Raw genomic sequence first — 18,391 nt, 5'->3', positions numbered from 1 at the left:
AATTATCCACATATAAGGCTGTTTTTTAAAAAAAGGAAACGAGATGTATAAATCAATTCTCTTATATATCATGGCAATACAAAGAAATAAAGATTATGAAAATTGTCACAGAAATCATAGGCAGTTTCTTCATTAAGTAAAACCTAAATATTGTGAGAACAATAATCTGCCACATTTAAGTTAGAAAAAGTAAAACTCAGTTATGGCTTGATCCATCATCATTAAATCAATTACTGACTTAATAGTAGCAAGAGAAAAGTTCATAGTGAGCATAAATAATTAATCTATATGAGTGCCAATTAAAAGGTAGTCAATTGTTTAATGGCTTCTTCCCAGGCAATCTCTGATTCAGATAATCCTGTCAGCATAGCTGCTAAAGAACAAGTGACAGAATTGCAATTTATATATAGTAAAACAAAAAAAGCTATAATTTTATTAATTATTCTTCAAATAAAGCATTCTCTTCATTATTTTTTCAAATAATCTCAACAACTGAATTACTGAAAAAAACCATGAAGTTACTAAAACTGCTCTTCTTTGCTCTAAGTCCCTAAATTAGGAGAGAACCATTAAATTTTAAATAAGATGACTTTAATATTCTACTTTTTTTTTTTCCTAGCAATAAAACTAATGAAACTAAGGAAACTCAAGAGACATTCCTTTCACTTCATACATGTGCTTACTAGTCTCTAGAATATGCCATGCCCTGTAAATACTCACTTATATCTTCAGTGATACAATACCACATTTTCCTTTACAAGGATACATTTGAAAGCAATTGCTTATGATGCAGCATTCTCAAGGCCTAGGTCAGCAAAACAACATGCTTTTCTAGTGCAGAAGCCTGAGCAATGCTGTGGAAATCACACACAGAAATAAAATCCAAAAAAAAAAAAAAAAAAAAAGAAGACTACCTCAATGGGATTATATTTTTCAGAAAATAGTACTATAAATCTTATTGTATAAGATGTAACAAAAAAACGCTTAATCACCAACCCAAACACTTGGCTAAACATACATATAATCAGCCTCTGTATCATCCTTTCAGAGCAGTGCATCTATTTTCAATAGCTTAGATCATTAAAACAAGCTTTGACCAACAGCATGTTAATGTGCCCATTTACGAGAAAATGCATTCACTTAAGACCCAGTCTTGCTCTCATGTGATTTTATTCTAGATTTCAATAAGAGCAAGAGCAGGCAACAAAAACTTTAAGCTTTACAAACTGCTTCATGATTCAAGTGACAATAAAATAAAGGGATTCAGCCATTACAAATTGCCTTTAGTAATTTAGCCATGTAGTATTATCCTTTGAATCTTTAAAGCTGCACTGTAATTGAGTGACAAAATATAAAATAATGGAGCTTGATGATTTCAAAGAGATTCTAAACTGACTTTAAATCTCAAATCTTATAATATTTGAGTTTTATATTAGGGAAACAACTTTAAAAAACTCTTTCCCTAGAGCCTTATTTGATCTTTGAGGCATATCTTGGTTTAAAAATTAATCAGTTAAATTAGAGACTTTTCAGAATACACAGCAATATGAATTTCTGTTGGTATCACTGAACAATTTGTACTACAATATAATGTCAATAGATCACACTACACAGTGGTACAAGTGGAGCAATTTGGTTATTCTTCTGAAGCCAGTGAGACTGCCTGAATGTAACAACTTTGAAATCAGCTTTAGGACTGAAATCTCAATCTCAATAAAATTTTGATTTCATGTTTTACTGGGATAATTTAAACTTTGTAGTTTCATATAACTTTAGTTCCTGTGTAATATTTGCTATCCTCTTCCCAAAGGCTCTGCCAATGATGCTGTAATGGACATCATATTCACTCATAATGAAAAAAACAACTAGGGTAAATTTACACACAATTTTATATAATAGTGCTTACTACTCTGTGGTTATTCTCATTTACTCTGAGTAAAGTCTGCCAACTCAGTCACAGACTCAGTTATTGTGAAACACATTCCAAAATATCACTGTTTATGAGGAGTTTAAAGAAAAGATTATTTGTTGAATGGCACACTCTGAGTGTTTTTTTAGAGGATTCTTTTGCTAAGTATAATTTCAGCAATTATGAAACTGTTTGCTCTTCCTGCAGTTTATAAAACTCAAGATATGCACTGCCCAAATGAATACAGAACATGGTTTGTAGCATCTTGAGGATTTGCATTACAGTGCATTGCAGATTTAAAAATATACAAATGTAATTTTTATGCAAGCTGCTGCATAGTTTAAAATGTATTCATTAATTTCATTCATTAAGGAGCTTAAGTGTGGCAATAATCATTACATAAATGACCTAGCATATTTCATTAAATATATACATTTATAAGGGCTGAATCAAAAAGGGTTGTTTTTATTTTTTAAAAACTGTGCATGCTCCCTTTTTTCTTTGGTCTCTTTAAAGTATAACATTCCAGTACTTTTATGATCCATACTTCATAACCTGCAGAACATGCAGTTATTGCTAAAGACTTTATTAAAATATCCAGAAAAATCATTAGCAGAGTTAAAAAATGTATGTTGGGGTTGCCAATCCCGCCTGACCATGCTGTGATGTGAGTCCCATGACTCAGCAGAGAGCAGCTGTGCATGTTTCTACCATCTTGCAATGGATAGAGAAGGAACATAGCTGAATAGCATGCAGGCCAATCAAAATCCATTAAAAAGTGATTATATATATATATACATATATATGTATAACTTGCTTAGGTAACCTGTGTGAAAGTGGTGACACGTTGCTCTACCTGGTTAAAAAGCACCAGAGCTGCATTCTTGATTGCTCCAGCTTGGTTTTACCCCTGTGAGAAGTAAGAATGGTAGGTAGTGAAGTTCAAGACACAGGATCTCTAGTTTCTTTCTTTTTGGAATTTCTAATTCAAGTATGGCTTTAACACAATTAAAACATAGTTATTAAATAGTTTACCATCAGCTGGCACAAAGGGAAATACATACCACCTGAAATGCTCAATAAACCTTTCTACAGAGCTTGTTAGTTTATTTTAGAGAAATAAGAAATGCGGGAACTAGACCTAGTAATCTGCACCCTGAAATTATGATTCATAAATAAAAATGCAATGATTAAATTCACAAAGACATGATTAGCAGATTTGGAAATTGTTCCAGTATTTATAGAGTGCTTAATTCATCTTAATGAAAATTTAAAGGTTTTTTTTTTGGTTTAACATTCTCATCTTCATTTAACTGGCTATGTAATTATGTCTTCTATTTGAAAAAATGTACATACAGTAAGCAACATACTTTGAAGATGCATGTCTTCCCATTCTTCCTTCATCCTTTACAGATGGAAATGAAAGAAAAACACTAGTCCATATCTTAAAGATTCTGTCACTTAAGAGGTTACAATAACTGATTTGGTCTGTTTTAGAAAGGGAGAATTTAGGTGGTTGGATATTTTAAAGGAAATGTGATAAAAATAAATCTTCCAAAATAACTATTTGGGTAAGTTGTGGCTATAAAAAAACTCATTGAAGCCCCATGGCAATGTTTAACTTCTGGCACACAATAACTATGTTTCTGTCTTTTCACTTCACCTAGTCACAAAAGCATTAGTGATGCTGATCAGAAAACTGAACTTCTTCCTTGGTTTTAAAGTTCAGTGGATTAGATGTTGAAGGGTACTTTCTATTTTATTAAAAGCATGTGTTGTGACTTCAGAAGTTGATTGAGCAGCCTTACTTCTCAATCCAAATTTATACTTACTGTAAATGTACTTTAGATATAAAGACTTTTGGAATTCTGCATGATAGATGCCTGCAGATATTCTTTAAAGACCTGCAGATATTTCTTTAGTTGTGAAACTAGCTTTACACAGCTGAAGAACATCTTTGAAATTACTTTTCTACACTGAAATCCAAACTTTATTCAGAAAGTTGTGATTCAGAGGTAATGGGTAGTTATTAATTGCTGCAAAAACACAATAGTTAGCAGTCTAATGTCTGGTAAGATTAACATATTCCATTTACATCACTGATTAGCAGGTATATTTTGTAATAGAAACATCATCTACAAGTTAACTTTAAGAAGCACCAAATTATCCTCTTTAGTTACTTCTCATTTTCTTATTACTTTTAATTATCTTGAATATCTTATTTTCTGAGCAGAAATTTGTTATTTTATCTCATTGGCTATTGCACCTCTGTTTTCTTGTAGTAGTTTCTGACAAAATCCTCCTTCTATCCAATCTTCACTTCTTTCAATCACTTTGAGGCAACCATTATTCGAAAATAAACGGTAGCTTTTAATGTCTTTATGATAAATCCTCTTTCTCATCCAAATCTCAATTTTTGCATAGTTAGTTTTCCATTATCCACTTATACTTGATGTTACAGTCCTTCATGAAATCTTAACTTACTTGCTCTGGTTTTAGAGTGTTTTAAGATCTACATAAGGTAAGCAAATGCAAACAGGTAGCTACAAAAGAAATACTCTAGCACAGTATATGTAAAAAGAAAGATATTTTTCATTAACTTAAATGATGTTAAGTATAATATTTACTTAAGACAACAGGTTTATCTCTGTCAGGTGTTAAGACAATAAAAAAACTTGAGCTTTTACCATGTTAGACATCTACTTGGGTAACTTCAAGTATACAATGTCGATTCATGACAAAATATGCAAGGAAAAAGGCCTTTTCTGAAGCTGCAGAAATAAGAGCTAAAAGATGTGTAGGTTAAGATGTGTCTTGGGAGAAATCAAATGTAATTTGAAAGCCATAGTAGATTTGGGGAGACTTTAAGCACAGCATTAAGTTCAATATGAAAAAGATAAAAAATCTTGAAGACACTATCTGCTTTTTTGCTTAGACCACTCCACTGCTTATCCTGACCCCTTCAACCTGACTCTTGTGATACTGTTCTGAGTTCATTAACAAATCATATCTCAAGTACGTGCTGATGACACAATAAGTACAGTGAAAATAAGTCTGCATTATCTGAAGCCTGGGGAAAAGTTTTTCTCCAAATAATGAATAAACTACTATGTCATTTGGGAATTAGCAGTTGTAGAATTGTGTGGGTTTAACTTCTGGCCAGGCTATCCTGATGAACATAACCTTGTAGTTCTCCTGAGTACATACACTTTTTTTTTTTTTAACCTAGCATTATATCCAAACAGACTTCCTTAAATTTCTAGTGATATCTATTAGAAAGATCTTGTTTAGATCCGGAACTTACAACCAGGTTCCAGAATAACTTCTGGAAAATTTGGGAAGTTACTTATTTATTAACTAACTGTCAAATCAATTAGCAGGTATTTTTAAAATAGGGAAAAAAATAAAATAAAGGAATCAACCTTCCAAAAGTGATAGTGGCTAGAATTATTTTGTAACAAAATATATCAGATAATAAAAATAGGAAAAAAAATAGCATTTATTTCTCACAAACCCAGTCATATTTTCTGCGGCATTTTTATCATGGGCATCTTCCCACCCCCTGCTTTTATCATGACCTGTTATTGGTGACATGCATAAAATAATCATTCTGCTCTAAACATCAGCGGCAGTCAACAAGATACCAAAAAAAAAGTTCATTTTATAGTACTTGTGCAGGTCAAGCTTCCCAGAACTCTGTTGCTAAAAATATAAATAAATGAATAAACCAGTTATTAAACGGGATATCTCCTGAGGGAATTTTAAGTACTGCTGCAGTTAAGGCAGGGGATTTCTGCCCCATCTCTTACCCCTCCTTTTGCAGACCAGCCCTCCTCCAGTCAGGAATGTTGTCTCAGTGATATCCCTTGAGAAGCGAGATAAAGCAAACGAAGGTATACTTTTCTAAAGAGGTAACTTAAACACTGAACCAATATATTCTTAATTTTCCTTAAATGGAAATCAGAAGGCAGCAGGAGGCAGTAGTGTGGAATGGTAGAATAAGATTAGGAATTCTGATAAATTCCTGTCACACACCAGAACAACTGTTCATATATTTCCAAAGCAGGTGCATTTTTATAAACTCAATAAAATAGAAGTGCTTAATCTTTTCTTTAAAAATCATCCAGATAGAGTGGGATAAAGAATACAGAACAGAAATGAAAATCGCTACAAAATTCACATTTTTCAGGGCACTATTTATTAGCTAGCATTCACAAGATGTACTATTTCATTGTACAAATATATGTGACGTGCTAAACAATTCTCTGTGAGCAGAACTTGAGGGAAGCACTACTGCTCCAGCTTTGCAATGATAGTGACCATGACACTCTACGGAAATCTCAAGGCTCTACAGATGCCCTAAACTTACTTTATCCCTATTGAAAATTTATCTTAATATGTATATACTCCATCATTTACTGGTTGATTTTCCACAGCCACTTGTAATTTTCACTTTCACATTGCTTTTACAGACCTTTGGGTTTGGTTTCTCTTCCTGAAGACATAATGGTATTTTTAAAGTTCATTAAAAAAGGCAAAATCACTTTTGATTTAGCATAGTACTGAAAGTTCAGAATGACTTAAGAAGGGTAAAAAAGGATGATGCCTGAAACAAGAAGAGATAGGAATGAACAGAGCAACTGACTCATGAAACTACCTTAAAATCAGTACCTTACTTCATTTTCATAGGGTGTACTTACACCCTTCACTTTGAAGGTGGAGGAGTTTCTGCCTTAATGCTGCATTTAGTTTTCTCCTCAGCTATTCCGATAAAATACGTGGTTGTGCACTGTTAAACTGAACCATTCAAGCTATCTTGAAGAAACAATGAAATAATACCTATGGGACAATGTTGTTTAATTTATATTGCTCCCGCGACATGCCTTGTAACTACACAGTAGCAGAGAAGGTAGTAAAGACTGTTAGGAAATCTGGAGACAGACGAGGATGGCAACCTCTGAGCTCTGCTGCTGAGACTAACTTGTCCTATAGCCACAGCTTATTACCTTCTGAGCTCCCAAATGCATAATAAAAACTTTTCAAAAAATTACATATTCAAAAAAATTTTAAGCATATATTTTCGTAAGGCAGAGTTATTAGGAAGGCACTTATCACTGTATTTCTCAAAACTAAGCACAAGGAAAGCAGAACATTTAGATTGAAGACTGATTTTAAAGAAATAGCATCAAAACATATCAAAAGACTTAGAAGACACTGCTAAAGGTTCACTGGAAAAGACAACTTTCACTAGATCCGCTTACATGAAAAACACTGAAAGCTTGTTTTCTGATACTAGTTGAGCTCATAATTTGTATAATTTATACTTCTCAATTCTCTTATATTCTGAAATCGTCATGACAACTTATACGCCACACCATAGTATTGATTGGTATTGAAAATATTTGTCCCGTAACTGAGCAACTCATTGGAATATCTGGCTTTTAATCTTACAGTTGTTATGTAGAGTAACCTTTACTGTTGCAAAAAAGCATGTACTCTTTATGTTACTTTATTTTCTTGAAGAAAAAAGCATACTATAATTAACTGGGTCGTGGCTATTCACTAATGTCATGCGATATAGTTTGGTATTGCTGTGGAATACAGCATTATTTGAAAATAGAACAGCTTTGCTGCTATGATACGGTCATAAATGCTGGATTTCTTTACAGAAGAGCTTGCTTTATGGTAAACAGACCCTTTTGTATTAATAACCTACCTAACAACATCACAGCAGCTATTCTAATTGAAAGTATATTTATCCAAGTTTCCTGATACCTTAAACCTCACAGTTCTTATATTTCTAAAAGCACTGAAAATAATTTTTCAATTTTTTTTTTCTGGTAATGCATTTAATGGTTTGTCATTGATTATTACTCCAATATGCTAACTTTTCCATTAATACTTTGATCACCTCACCATCTTTGCTGGTATGTGAGCTACCTGGCTTCTGTATTTTTAGAACAACTTGCGTCTCTTTCCCCAGTAAGAATAGCATAAGACTTTCAGCAGAATTGCTTCCATGTGCATATATACTACAACATTAGTGTGCTCTCCAGTACAACTTGAGATATTGCTTTACTGTGACATTGATCCATATCTGAATTGCTTCAGTTCAGACATATTCTCTGAACCTAAAATCTGTACAAATATTACTCAAAAAATATTTTAGATCATTCATAATGCATAATTTATTTATCATGCCTCAGGGTTCATTTTTAAAACTACACTAACTACAGAAAAAAAGCATTTTCTTTTGAATTGGTATTTGATTAGATATGCAAAACGATATACTTGTACATTAGCCTTCTACAATAATCTCTTTCCACAAATCCTGATCACATTATAGGTACACAAAGGATATTTTATGAAATGTGTGCTAGCCCTAAAACCTCATAATTCTTTTTTAGAATAAATAACCAAATGATACATCTTCCAAATGCTAATAAACAGAAGAAATGTAAAGTAAGGATTCTTAGTGTACTGTCACATAGCACATTTCTTTTCTTTGAATTGTATTTACTTAAAATAGTAAAACATAAAATATATTTACAAGGGATAAGAGAGTATTTTAAAGACCACTAAATATGAAATAGACAAATATGTAAATGCGTGACTACAATCTAATGGTTAAGACACAAAAGCTCCTACCTGTTTGCTTTCTTCCATATCAGATTCACTGCTAAATTCTTCTGTATTTAAATTTTCAAAATCAGATTCTCCAACAGCAATGGGTACTGTCACAGTGAGGCCTGGGTTGTTTATGAAGGACATGTAATCACTTTCATCAGCAACATATTTTTCCACACTGCTGCCTGTGCCTACACCACTGGTAGTTCCATTCCCATCCTTAAGGTAATTCATATCTTTGCTTATTTCAACAGCAGTATGATTGGAAATGCAGCTGTCCTTCTTGTTGTTTAGCTCTTCAAGTGCTTTGATTTCTTCTAAAGCTTTCTGTTTTCTAACAAAGGCTTTTTGTATGAATTCCTGTATCTTTTTTTTAATGTAATCTATTCCCTTCTGAATTCTTGCCACAGCGATCTGGAGATTGTTCATTTCGTTATCATCATCTGTAGCAGCAAGGTTGTCTGAGCTAAATGAGCTCAGCAGCAAGGCCAGAAACAGGTTCAGAACCTAAAAGATGAGAGAATACAGCTGTATAATAAATACATGCATGTAAGAAGTTCATATTTTTACAGGATAGTGTAAAAAAGCACAGATTGTTTTGAAGAACATTCACAGTTGCTAATTTTAGACAACCAAATAGTACTTCCCGTTACAAAACCTCTCCTTACTGGTCCTGGTCAATATTCAGAAGATGAAAACAGACAAGCAAACATCTAAACATTTTTGACTTCCTGATTTTTTTTATTTTTTTGTTCTTGATGTAGCATGGTTGTTTGAACTGTAAAATGAAAAAAAAAAATACAAAATTGTAGCTATACACATCCATCAGAGGTTTGAAACGCTTCTTTCTAAATCTCTCAGTGGAATCACCTGGGAGTTAAGTAGAATTTAAAAAGTATCACCCTACAAAATTAGATAGATTTCTGTGGTGCATTTATTTTAGAAACTCACATCAGTTAATGTTATAATAACCTACTCTTTGAAGGATTATACCATAAAACTGTGATATTCTGTTAATTCTGGGCTTGTCTCTTAAATTCTATACAATTTGTCATAAAAGAATACAAAGAATATTTTAAGATGAAATGTTCACTTTAATCTCTTACTAATAATTACATAATTTATAATTGGATTTTTCCTTTTTCACTTGGCAAAGAAGAAAAATTTATTTGGTCTTACATAGGAATTGGAAGTAAAACAGGCTTTTCTCATCAGCAGATAACAATCTTAGCACCAATATTGCCTGAGAACTGTGGTTTGTTACTTCAAAATTCAAACATTGTTATTGTTATTTTAATGTCACCTCCAATAAACCACAGTTATTTCCCTAAAGCTTACAAGCAACAAAACATTTCAAACCTTCAGTTTTTTATGTTACATCCTTGTATAAAATCACATTATTAATGGAATGGATTGGTAAATGGCTGAAAAGATTTCAACATGGTCTTTCCTATATTTGGATTAAGTGGAGGCATCAAAAGCTGTCATGACATGGCAAAATGACAGCCTATATCAACTTCCTTCCATTGAACTTAAGAAAAATGCTAGATCTAAACTTTGTTCTTTATCATGTTGATATAATTTTGAGATACTACAAAACAAAAACTCTGAGCTACCAAAGAAAACCTCAAGTCCTATCTAAAATAAATTTCCCCTTATTTAAATGTGCTAGACCTCTCATTTTTACTCTATTCAAGATTTAATTCTTCAGATCTTCACAATTCCAGGAAAAAAAAAACAACCAAAAACAAACTGAATAAGTAAATATTTGAAAGAAAGTGGAGACAGTATGAATCTGAAACAGTATTTATAAGCAGAAGTTAATGCTGAAAAAATAAGGAGCAGGTTACCAATCATAAATAATTTTCTCAGGTTTTGCACATTTCTGCAAACGTAATATCAAGATTGTAAGGTTGTCTGAACAACTAGGACACAAACATTGTGAATTCTATTTTATAAAAATAAATCACTAAAATCAATCACTTCCATTCCACTAATGGAAGAGAACTTCAACAGAGAGTGAAATATAATTTCTAGGCATTTCAGAATTAACTGTGAACATTAAAAGAAATTTTAAAGTGTAAACATGAATTGTGCATTCCAGTTATAATCTTGATTTCTAAGAAGTTTTCACAGTGATAGATAAGTGAACCTTTGCATCATTAATTGTCAGCTTGAGTTAAAATTTTTCTATAAAAATGTATTCTAAAATCTTGAATTAGAAGCTTTCAAACACATTTTTAGGATGGAAGACCAATCACTCTGTAAACATTAGGGGTTTGTCTTTACACCTAAGCAGGGCAAAAAGTTAAGTACAAGTTCAAGATATGCTACTATAACAACTACATTATACTTTATTTTAATTAAGTCAGAAGTATTAGTGTCTGAATTATCTGCAATGAGTGCAAGAAAGTCCTTTTTTTTTTTTTTTCCCCAACAAGATGCTGCCCATGAGCTGGTGCAGCATAATTTTTATCATTTCAAGACAAGTTTAGATAACATTTGGATTTAAATAACGTCTATGGATTAGCTCCACCACTCCCATGGTAGGGTGTTCAGCAGGTCATTTTGGTGTATTCCTACATTCCTAAAGCCATAGTTAGAGTACTTCATTGAATGGAAATGAGAGTGAAAAAGCAGAGAGGAAAATGATTTTTTTTTACCCAAAACCTAGCTCAAGCAGATATCCTTTTTCTTCTTCCAAATAGAAGCATGACAAACATTCTTATTGCCTAGCTGTACACAATATACATTTTTGCATCAGAGTTTAGAAGTGTTCATCACATACCACTAGGTTTCCAATCACCATGACCAGCATGAAAACAATAAGGCACATGGTTTGGCCTGCAACCTCCATGCAGTCCCACATCGTTTCTATCCATTCTCCACACAGCACTCGGAATACAATCAAGAAAGAGTGGAAAAAGTCATGCATGTGCCAGCGTGGAAGCACACAGTCACTGGAGATCTTGCAGACACATTCCTTGTAGCTTTTCCCAAACAGCTGCATCCCAACCACAGCAAAAATGAACACAATGATGGCCAGCACCAGGGTCAAATTCCCCAGAGCCCCCACTGAGTTGCCAATAATCTTAATCAGCATATTTAGAGTTGGCCAAGATTTTGCCAGTTTAAAAACTCGAAGCTGAAAAACAAAAATGCAGAAATGCAGAGGAACCATTAAATATAACACAGTTCTAGAGGTATCTTGTGCCATTATTCATGAAAAGTTCTGATTTGAAAACACCATCTTTTATGATGTCAGTTATATATAATCTCTTTGTCTGTTGTCTATTTATGTTGTCTGAATTTAGAACCTATGGAGACAGTTCACAATTTAAGTTTCAGAACTCAGTAAGAAAGGCAAAGTGAGACCAAGATGTGCAATACTCCAGAAGCAGAAGAAGATAACATTTTAAGTTCATAATATTTTAACTCTTTTAAGAGACTACATTTGAAGAAATTCTAACAGTTGAGTAATCCTTGAGAAGGATATAATATAGTATATGCTAAATGGATCATTTCTGCCCTCCGTTATTTTCCTGCATTGTAACATATTTGTAGCATCTTCTAACAAGAATTTTAAGCATGAAGTGCTGTAGACTGTCTATTCTTATTAGGGTATCTGAATTTCTTTGAAAATACTTGCATTACTACTTAACATTGAGAAATTTTCCCTGAGAATTCAGCAAAGTCTATAAATCAACTCAGATTCACTTATCTGAGCTGTCACACAGGAAAGCTGGCTGTCTTCCCTGCTGTTCCTGACATTTTAAAGCAAACAACTAAGACTTCTTACACATACAGTAGTTTTAATTCCTGAGATATTTCTAGTGATCTCATTTTTTTGAAGAGCTTCTACTTAGTGGTGTCTATACCATGCTGTACTGAAATATAGATTACATTCCTCATTTTTTATACCATTTTACATATCAGAAGTCAACTGTAAACAATTAAATATCAATATTAATAATTTTATTTATTATAAAAATTTGCTAGAAATAAATAAGGCTAAAACTTTTGCTATAATATCTCTAGTGAGAGGCAGTTTATTCTAACTTGTGTACACATGTGTCCTAGTCTCATGTGATCAAAGAGAACGTCCAAGGTGTTTAGCAGAACTGAGTTTATGTAAACTTAATTTCTTCTTCACAACAAACAACATTATTTTAATGGGAAAAGAGAGCATGGACTTCAGTATTTCCCTAAACTGTAGTGTTCAGTGTTTCATCTTAGCAACACAGAGAAAAAGAACATATTTTGTGTTTATACTATATTTAGTTTTAGTGTTTTTGAACATCCACTCAGATGATTTCTGCTTCAGTTCCTAAAGACAGACAGAAGTTGGTACTCTTCTCATTAGTCTCACTACTTCGTCTTTGCTGGCTTAGTCCCATGTTTCTCTCAGAACTGCACTGGGTTTTATAGGCTTACTTCAAGGGCAATTTTAAAGCAACAATTTCATGTTGATATTGAGATGTACTTTCAGGACATTATATTCACTAACTTAAAAATACTACTTAATAATAGTACATGAAGTTGGATACCATGGCAGCTGGTGTTAATAAACTACGTAACTACTGTCTGCTCTATATATTCAGAAATAACATAGTTTCAGGTAACGTAAGAAATACTAATAAGACAGAATTTTACATCATGTTGCTTGTGCCTCTATTAAACTTACCTATAGATTAGTTTGTGTAGAATACTAATTGCTGTAAATATGTTATTTTTAGTACAAGCTCAACAATATTTCAATTTAAGTGTTCTTATTCCAAAGTCAGTTTATTCTCAGTGCCCGTTAAAATAAACATCGTGAAGAGAGAATGTACTTAGGGGTTTTATGGGGAACATAAAGTAATGTTCACAATGTAAAGATTAAAACATTTATGATTCTTTATGCTAGTGGCAATATATACGTTCTTACAGATATTCAGCTTTGATGAATCTTAATGAGATCAGTATGATGAAAATTTTCAAAACTCTCAAAAGATAGCAGTTAGTCTTATGATGGCAAAGGATATTAGTATAATAGGATATCAATAGGATAATTTGATATGAAAAGATGATGTTTGATTAACAACTTAAACTTGTACATATCAAATACAACTTGTAGCTTCGGCATATATGAAAAAATATGTGAGACATTTAAGTGTCTAATATGTCCTTACACTACTGGTAATTATTACATAAATCAGCATAATTTTGAAGTGATATAATTGCATGTATATATATATATAATTATCAAGGTATTTACCAATCTGAATGACCGAAGAACTGATAATCCTTCAACATTTGCAAGACCAAGCTCCATTAAACTAAGGCTAACGATAATACCATCAAAAATATTCCAGCCTTCTTGGAAATAATAATAAGGGTCCATAGCAATTATCTTTAGTACCATTTCTGCTGTGAATATCCCAGTGAATACCTAAAACAAAATCAATTAGTTGAGTTGTTAAGAGATACAAATATATCTGAGCAATTTTTTCTAATCCAACTTGATTTCTGTTACCTGTTATTTGTACCTGTTACTACATAAAACAAATGATTGTTATCTCCAAATATCATCTAAGTATCTCTGCACACTGAAAACTGGTAATTAAAAGTAAATTACTAAATCATGACAGATATAGAAGGGCAGAGAATTGATAAACTTCTAAAAAAATCTATTTACCAGTCAGCAGCTCAACTCCAGTTCATCAACTAAAAGGTTTCACCATCCAGCACCTGATCTGATATGATCGGGTGTTTTTAGCCTTGCTTCTAAAGGATTCTCCCAGTAAAATAAAACAAAATGACAGTAATTTCTATCCTTTCTCACAGTCTAAACAGAAGCGTTATGACAGAATTTCTGGGGTCAGGCTTCCTAATGTCTCTACTTTAGCTAGAAGTGTATGAGTAGAAATTGAAATTTCTCACATTAGACTTTTTGTAAGGATATAGAGTATTCAGGAATAGCTATTTTTCTATATGATAGCTATTTCCTTACATGAAAAGGATTACATGGTGGAAACGTTACTTATCTAAAAGTGTCAATTGTGAAATGATCAATGCTCCTTGTTTTTTGAAAGTACAGAATTTATCCCAGCATGGTATTTTTGCATTGAGTAGTGGTAAGTACAGCATAATAAAGAAGTTTAAGAGCATAATGTAAAAACCACTAGAAACATGAATATTGTGCACAGCACTCAAAGGCTATCCCACATGATCCAGAAGTCTACTAATATAAATTGATGTGCTCTGCAATTGCATTCTGATAGCTCTTTATCCAGATTATTCTTGGTCTTCCCAGCAAGCCATATGGAAGCAAAGCTTAATTTTACATATATCGTGTGTATATAAACATAACAATTTTGAACAGCTTTTTAATTTAAGAATATTAGGAAATGGATATAATGGTGTGGAAACATTCACCATTTTCAAACTGGAAATGCTGATAACTTTTAACTTTGAACTTTTAAAGTTCATACTTTTGAGAAACTGAAAATATAGCTAGAAATAATACACTATTAAATTGAGACATGAAAGGTGTTACCATATAATCAGAAGCACGTAACATATATTTCTATGTGTGGTAAAGAGAATACAAGAAAGACAATTGTTGTCAAAACTGTCACAGAATTTGTCAAAATATTTGAAAAAATAATATAAAAAACATATAATTTGAAAATATTTCCTCCACACCTATGCCATACACTAACTACATTTCTTTGGCATAACAGCATCCCCAAATACACAAAAGTAGTACATTTTTAGCAGAATGAAACTCAAGCTTTCTTATAATTACTTACAAATTTTGCATATTGATTTTCAGAATTATGAAAATTAATAATTGCACTTTATAACTGTTTCTTCCTTTTCATTAAAATACTACACAAAGACACATTCATATTTACTATGTTTAATTTATCGTCAGACTGTGATGTCACAAGTGAATGGTAGATTAACATATTTTGAATGCAAATTACATGACTAAGGTTAATAAATTAGTACAATGAGCTACAGAGAACTTAATTGGAATCAGCAGGAATAATATTCATTGCTTGTATATAGTCCCGATTAAGGATACTGAATTGTTACAAAGGTAGTTAAAAATATCATTGTTGCTAGCTTTGAGTAAAAAAAGTATGTGATGGGAAAAGCCTGGAGATCTTGAAATTGTACACGGTGAGAGAAAATCATTCTAACATTAGTATGCCAGAATAATGCATTAAAATACAATAATTTGTGATGAACAAATGCCAGAGAATAAGCCTTTGTCCAGGAGAAAGAAAACTTTAGTTCACACAATATCTTTTGGTAGTAAGTTTATTTTTAGTTCTGTTTTTTTAAAAAAGTCATAGACATATATATTACCAGTACATATATGGAAAATATTTAGACTTTAAAATCTACTCTGGCTGAGAAGTGTATTACTGCTCCATTCAAATATTAGCAGAATATTCAAAACTAATCTTGTGTTTTATTAGTTCAAAAGACTCAGTGGGTTTGGTTTTTCAGGACTGCATGCTGTGGGAGTCAATCCATATCTCTCCTGTGTAAACTATCTGTAGTTACTTTAGGTGGCAACAACTAAAAATGATTGAGTCCTCCCCTGAAAGAAGCACTTGCGAAGTTCATTCCTCTGTTTCCTGAGCATTAGAAGCAAATACATATGTGTGATGCCACATTTAGGTATTTGCTCAGACAAGGAACTGAATGTAACTATAAATCTCCAGATCAGATGAAAACCAGGACTGGTGTCACTAATAGACTTACAAATACAAAGTGCTTTTTCATTCATTTTGTTTAGGAAAATCATAAATACAGTTTTTAAACTGATTATTAATATATATATATAATAATTTAAAGCCAGTACAGTGCATTTACACGTTTCTTCTTTTAGAAGAGAAGTACTTTTAGATCAAACTGCATGATAAACCACTCACCAGGTTTCCCACAGAAAGGACACTGCTAAATTGTTCTGTCATCGGGTAATGTTCCATGGCCATAAACAAGGTGTTTAAAACAATGCAAATAGTGATAGCAAGATCGACAAATGGATCCATCACTACTAAATTGACAACGTGTTTTACTTTTAACCATGGACTCCAGCAATCCCAGATCAAGAAAGTATTTGCAAATCTGTACCAGCATGGGGGACATTTCTGTCTGGATTCTTCAAGCTCTGAAAAAAAAAATCCATCAAATAATCAGTAGATCAATTATAATCTCTGTAAGCTCTTGTTTAAAATACATTAAAAAATTAAATCATTTAAATAAACAGCTCACATCAACTGTCTAATCTTCCCTAAAACCCATGGACTGTGACGGTTATCTCTAAAGAGTGAATCACCTCAGACATCTATCTTAAGAGACACATTTGTCTCTTTCAAATGACAGTTTAGGGAATCAAGAGATCGTGTTTAGGCTTGTTGACTTGTTTATGCTAGATGTCTTCATTTTGGATAGTAAAAGTTAACATGATGCCCCATCTGTGACCACATGCAAAAGATTCATAAAATATAAAATTTTTAAGTATGTAACATACATACATATTTTGATTTGAGCTACTAAAATTTTATTTGCCACTACATTGAACCACTAGGATAGCATAACAGACATATCACTCTTTCAGTGCACATACTTATAATGTTTATTTATTTCTAACATAAATAATGCCCATTTTTCTATTTTAAAAATGAACGGTTGGCCTTGCTTCAAAATGTCATATATATTTGCAATATGTCTATCAACTGGGAAATAGAACAGTATTAGAATTAGCAGAACAACTCTTCTCTCAATTAGAAACTACTTTTTCTTCCATTTCACTGTCCGTATTGTCAAATTTACAAAACAGTAACTTCTACGGAGTTACTAGTAACAGTGATTAATGAATAATGTTTGATGAAAGCCCTGAAGGAAGATATTTCCTTACGTGTGGAGTACTTAGACTACAAGATGTGTAAGAAAATGCCACAACATACTTTCAGTGAAATTCCAGCATAGTGGCAGGAATTGTTCATGTGTGAAACAAAGTGCTTAAGAACTCATTTAAATACTTATCTTTAAATTCAGACTTAAATTAATCTTAGGTGCACTGTAAATTTTTGTAGAATTATTTTGTCCTTTTAGAATATGAATAGCAGGACATCTGCAGCTTCCCCTATAGAAAGTTAAATTGGATTAATTCTTTTAGCTTATAAAAATATTTTAATGGCATGTATATATCAATTATGAGTGTACTCAGTTTCCATTAAATAAGCAAAAATCGTATATGTGTAGTTAGCAGGAATTTAATAAACAGTTTATCTGAATGTATCGAATACCTTCCATTGTGTTTGTAAGTATACTGGCTATGCTCATTGCTCTTTGTCTTGCAGCAGAATCTTCCAGCATTTCCATGGAAATTTGATAAGAACTCAGTCTTCTTTTTCTAATTTCTGTTTCAGTAGTGGTGCCCTGTAAATGAAGTACTGAGGAATTAAACCATTCTCTTCAACAGCCAATTAATAAAATTTACTGCATAGAATGCACAGTGACAATCAAAATCAGTCTTGTGCAGCACATTAGATCTTTCTAACACGCTGAAGATTTCTCTTCCTGTAGGAACTTTTTTGTTTTTGAGCAACTCAGTGGAAACACTACAAATAGGCAACAGTAGGAACAAGCAATGTGGGAGCAAAGGTGGCTCCCATTTAAGTGGCAGAGTGCGCAAAAGTTTTGCTAGGTGTCTTTTCGATAGTGATTATTATTATTTCAAGAAAAAAATTATCTATGTTGAAACCTGTCACCTTCATTTTCAGCAACTAGTCATGTTAAATGATTACATGAGTATAATTCTAGGAATTAATTAACTCAGCAATACTATAT

General features: G+C 32.4%; 1 protein-coding gene across 1 annotated transcript in view; it reads right to left on the bottom strand.

Moving 5' to 3' along the window:
• The window catches only part of LOC110400420 (sodium channel protein type 2 subunit alpha-like), a 73,370-nt gene that overhangs the window by 22,002 nt on the left and 32,977 nt on the right, over nucleotides 1-18,391 (bottom strand). Inside the window, exons 15-19 of the mRNA XM_021400292.1 lie at nucleotides 17,848-17,980; nucleotides 16,468-16,706; nucleotides 13,794-13,967; nucleotides 11,325-11,681; nucleotides 8,558-9,043 (exon numbers count right to left, since the gene is read on the bottom strand). Coding sequence (XP_021255967.1) covers nucleotides 8,558-9,043; nucleotides 11,325-11,681; nucleotides 13,794-13,967; nucleotides 16,468-16,706; nucleotides 17,848-17,980 — 1,389 coding nt within the window. The remainder of the gene's footprint in view (nucleotides 1-8,557; nucleotides 9,044-11,324; nucleotides 11,682-13,793; nucleotides 13,968-16,467; nucleotides 16,707-17,847; nucleotides 17,981-18,391) is intronic.

This window comes from Numida meleagris, chromosome 5, assembly GCF_002078875.1.
Source record: "Numida meleagris isolate 19003 breed g44 Domestic line chromosome 5, NumMel1.0, whole genome shotgun sequence".
Lineage (NCBI taxonomy): Eukaryota > Metazoa > Chordata > Aves > Galliformes > Numididae > Numida > Numida meleagris.
This window is presented reverse-complemented; position numbering and strand designations above follow the sequence as displayed.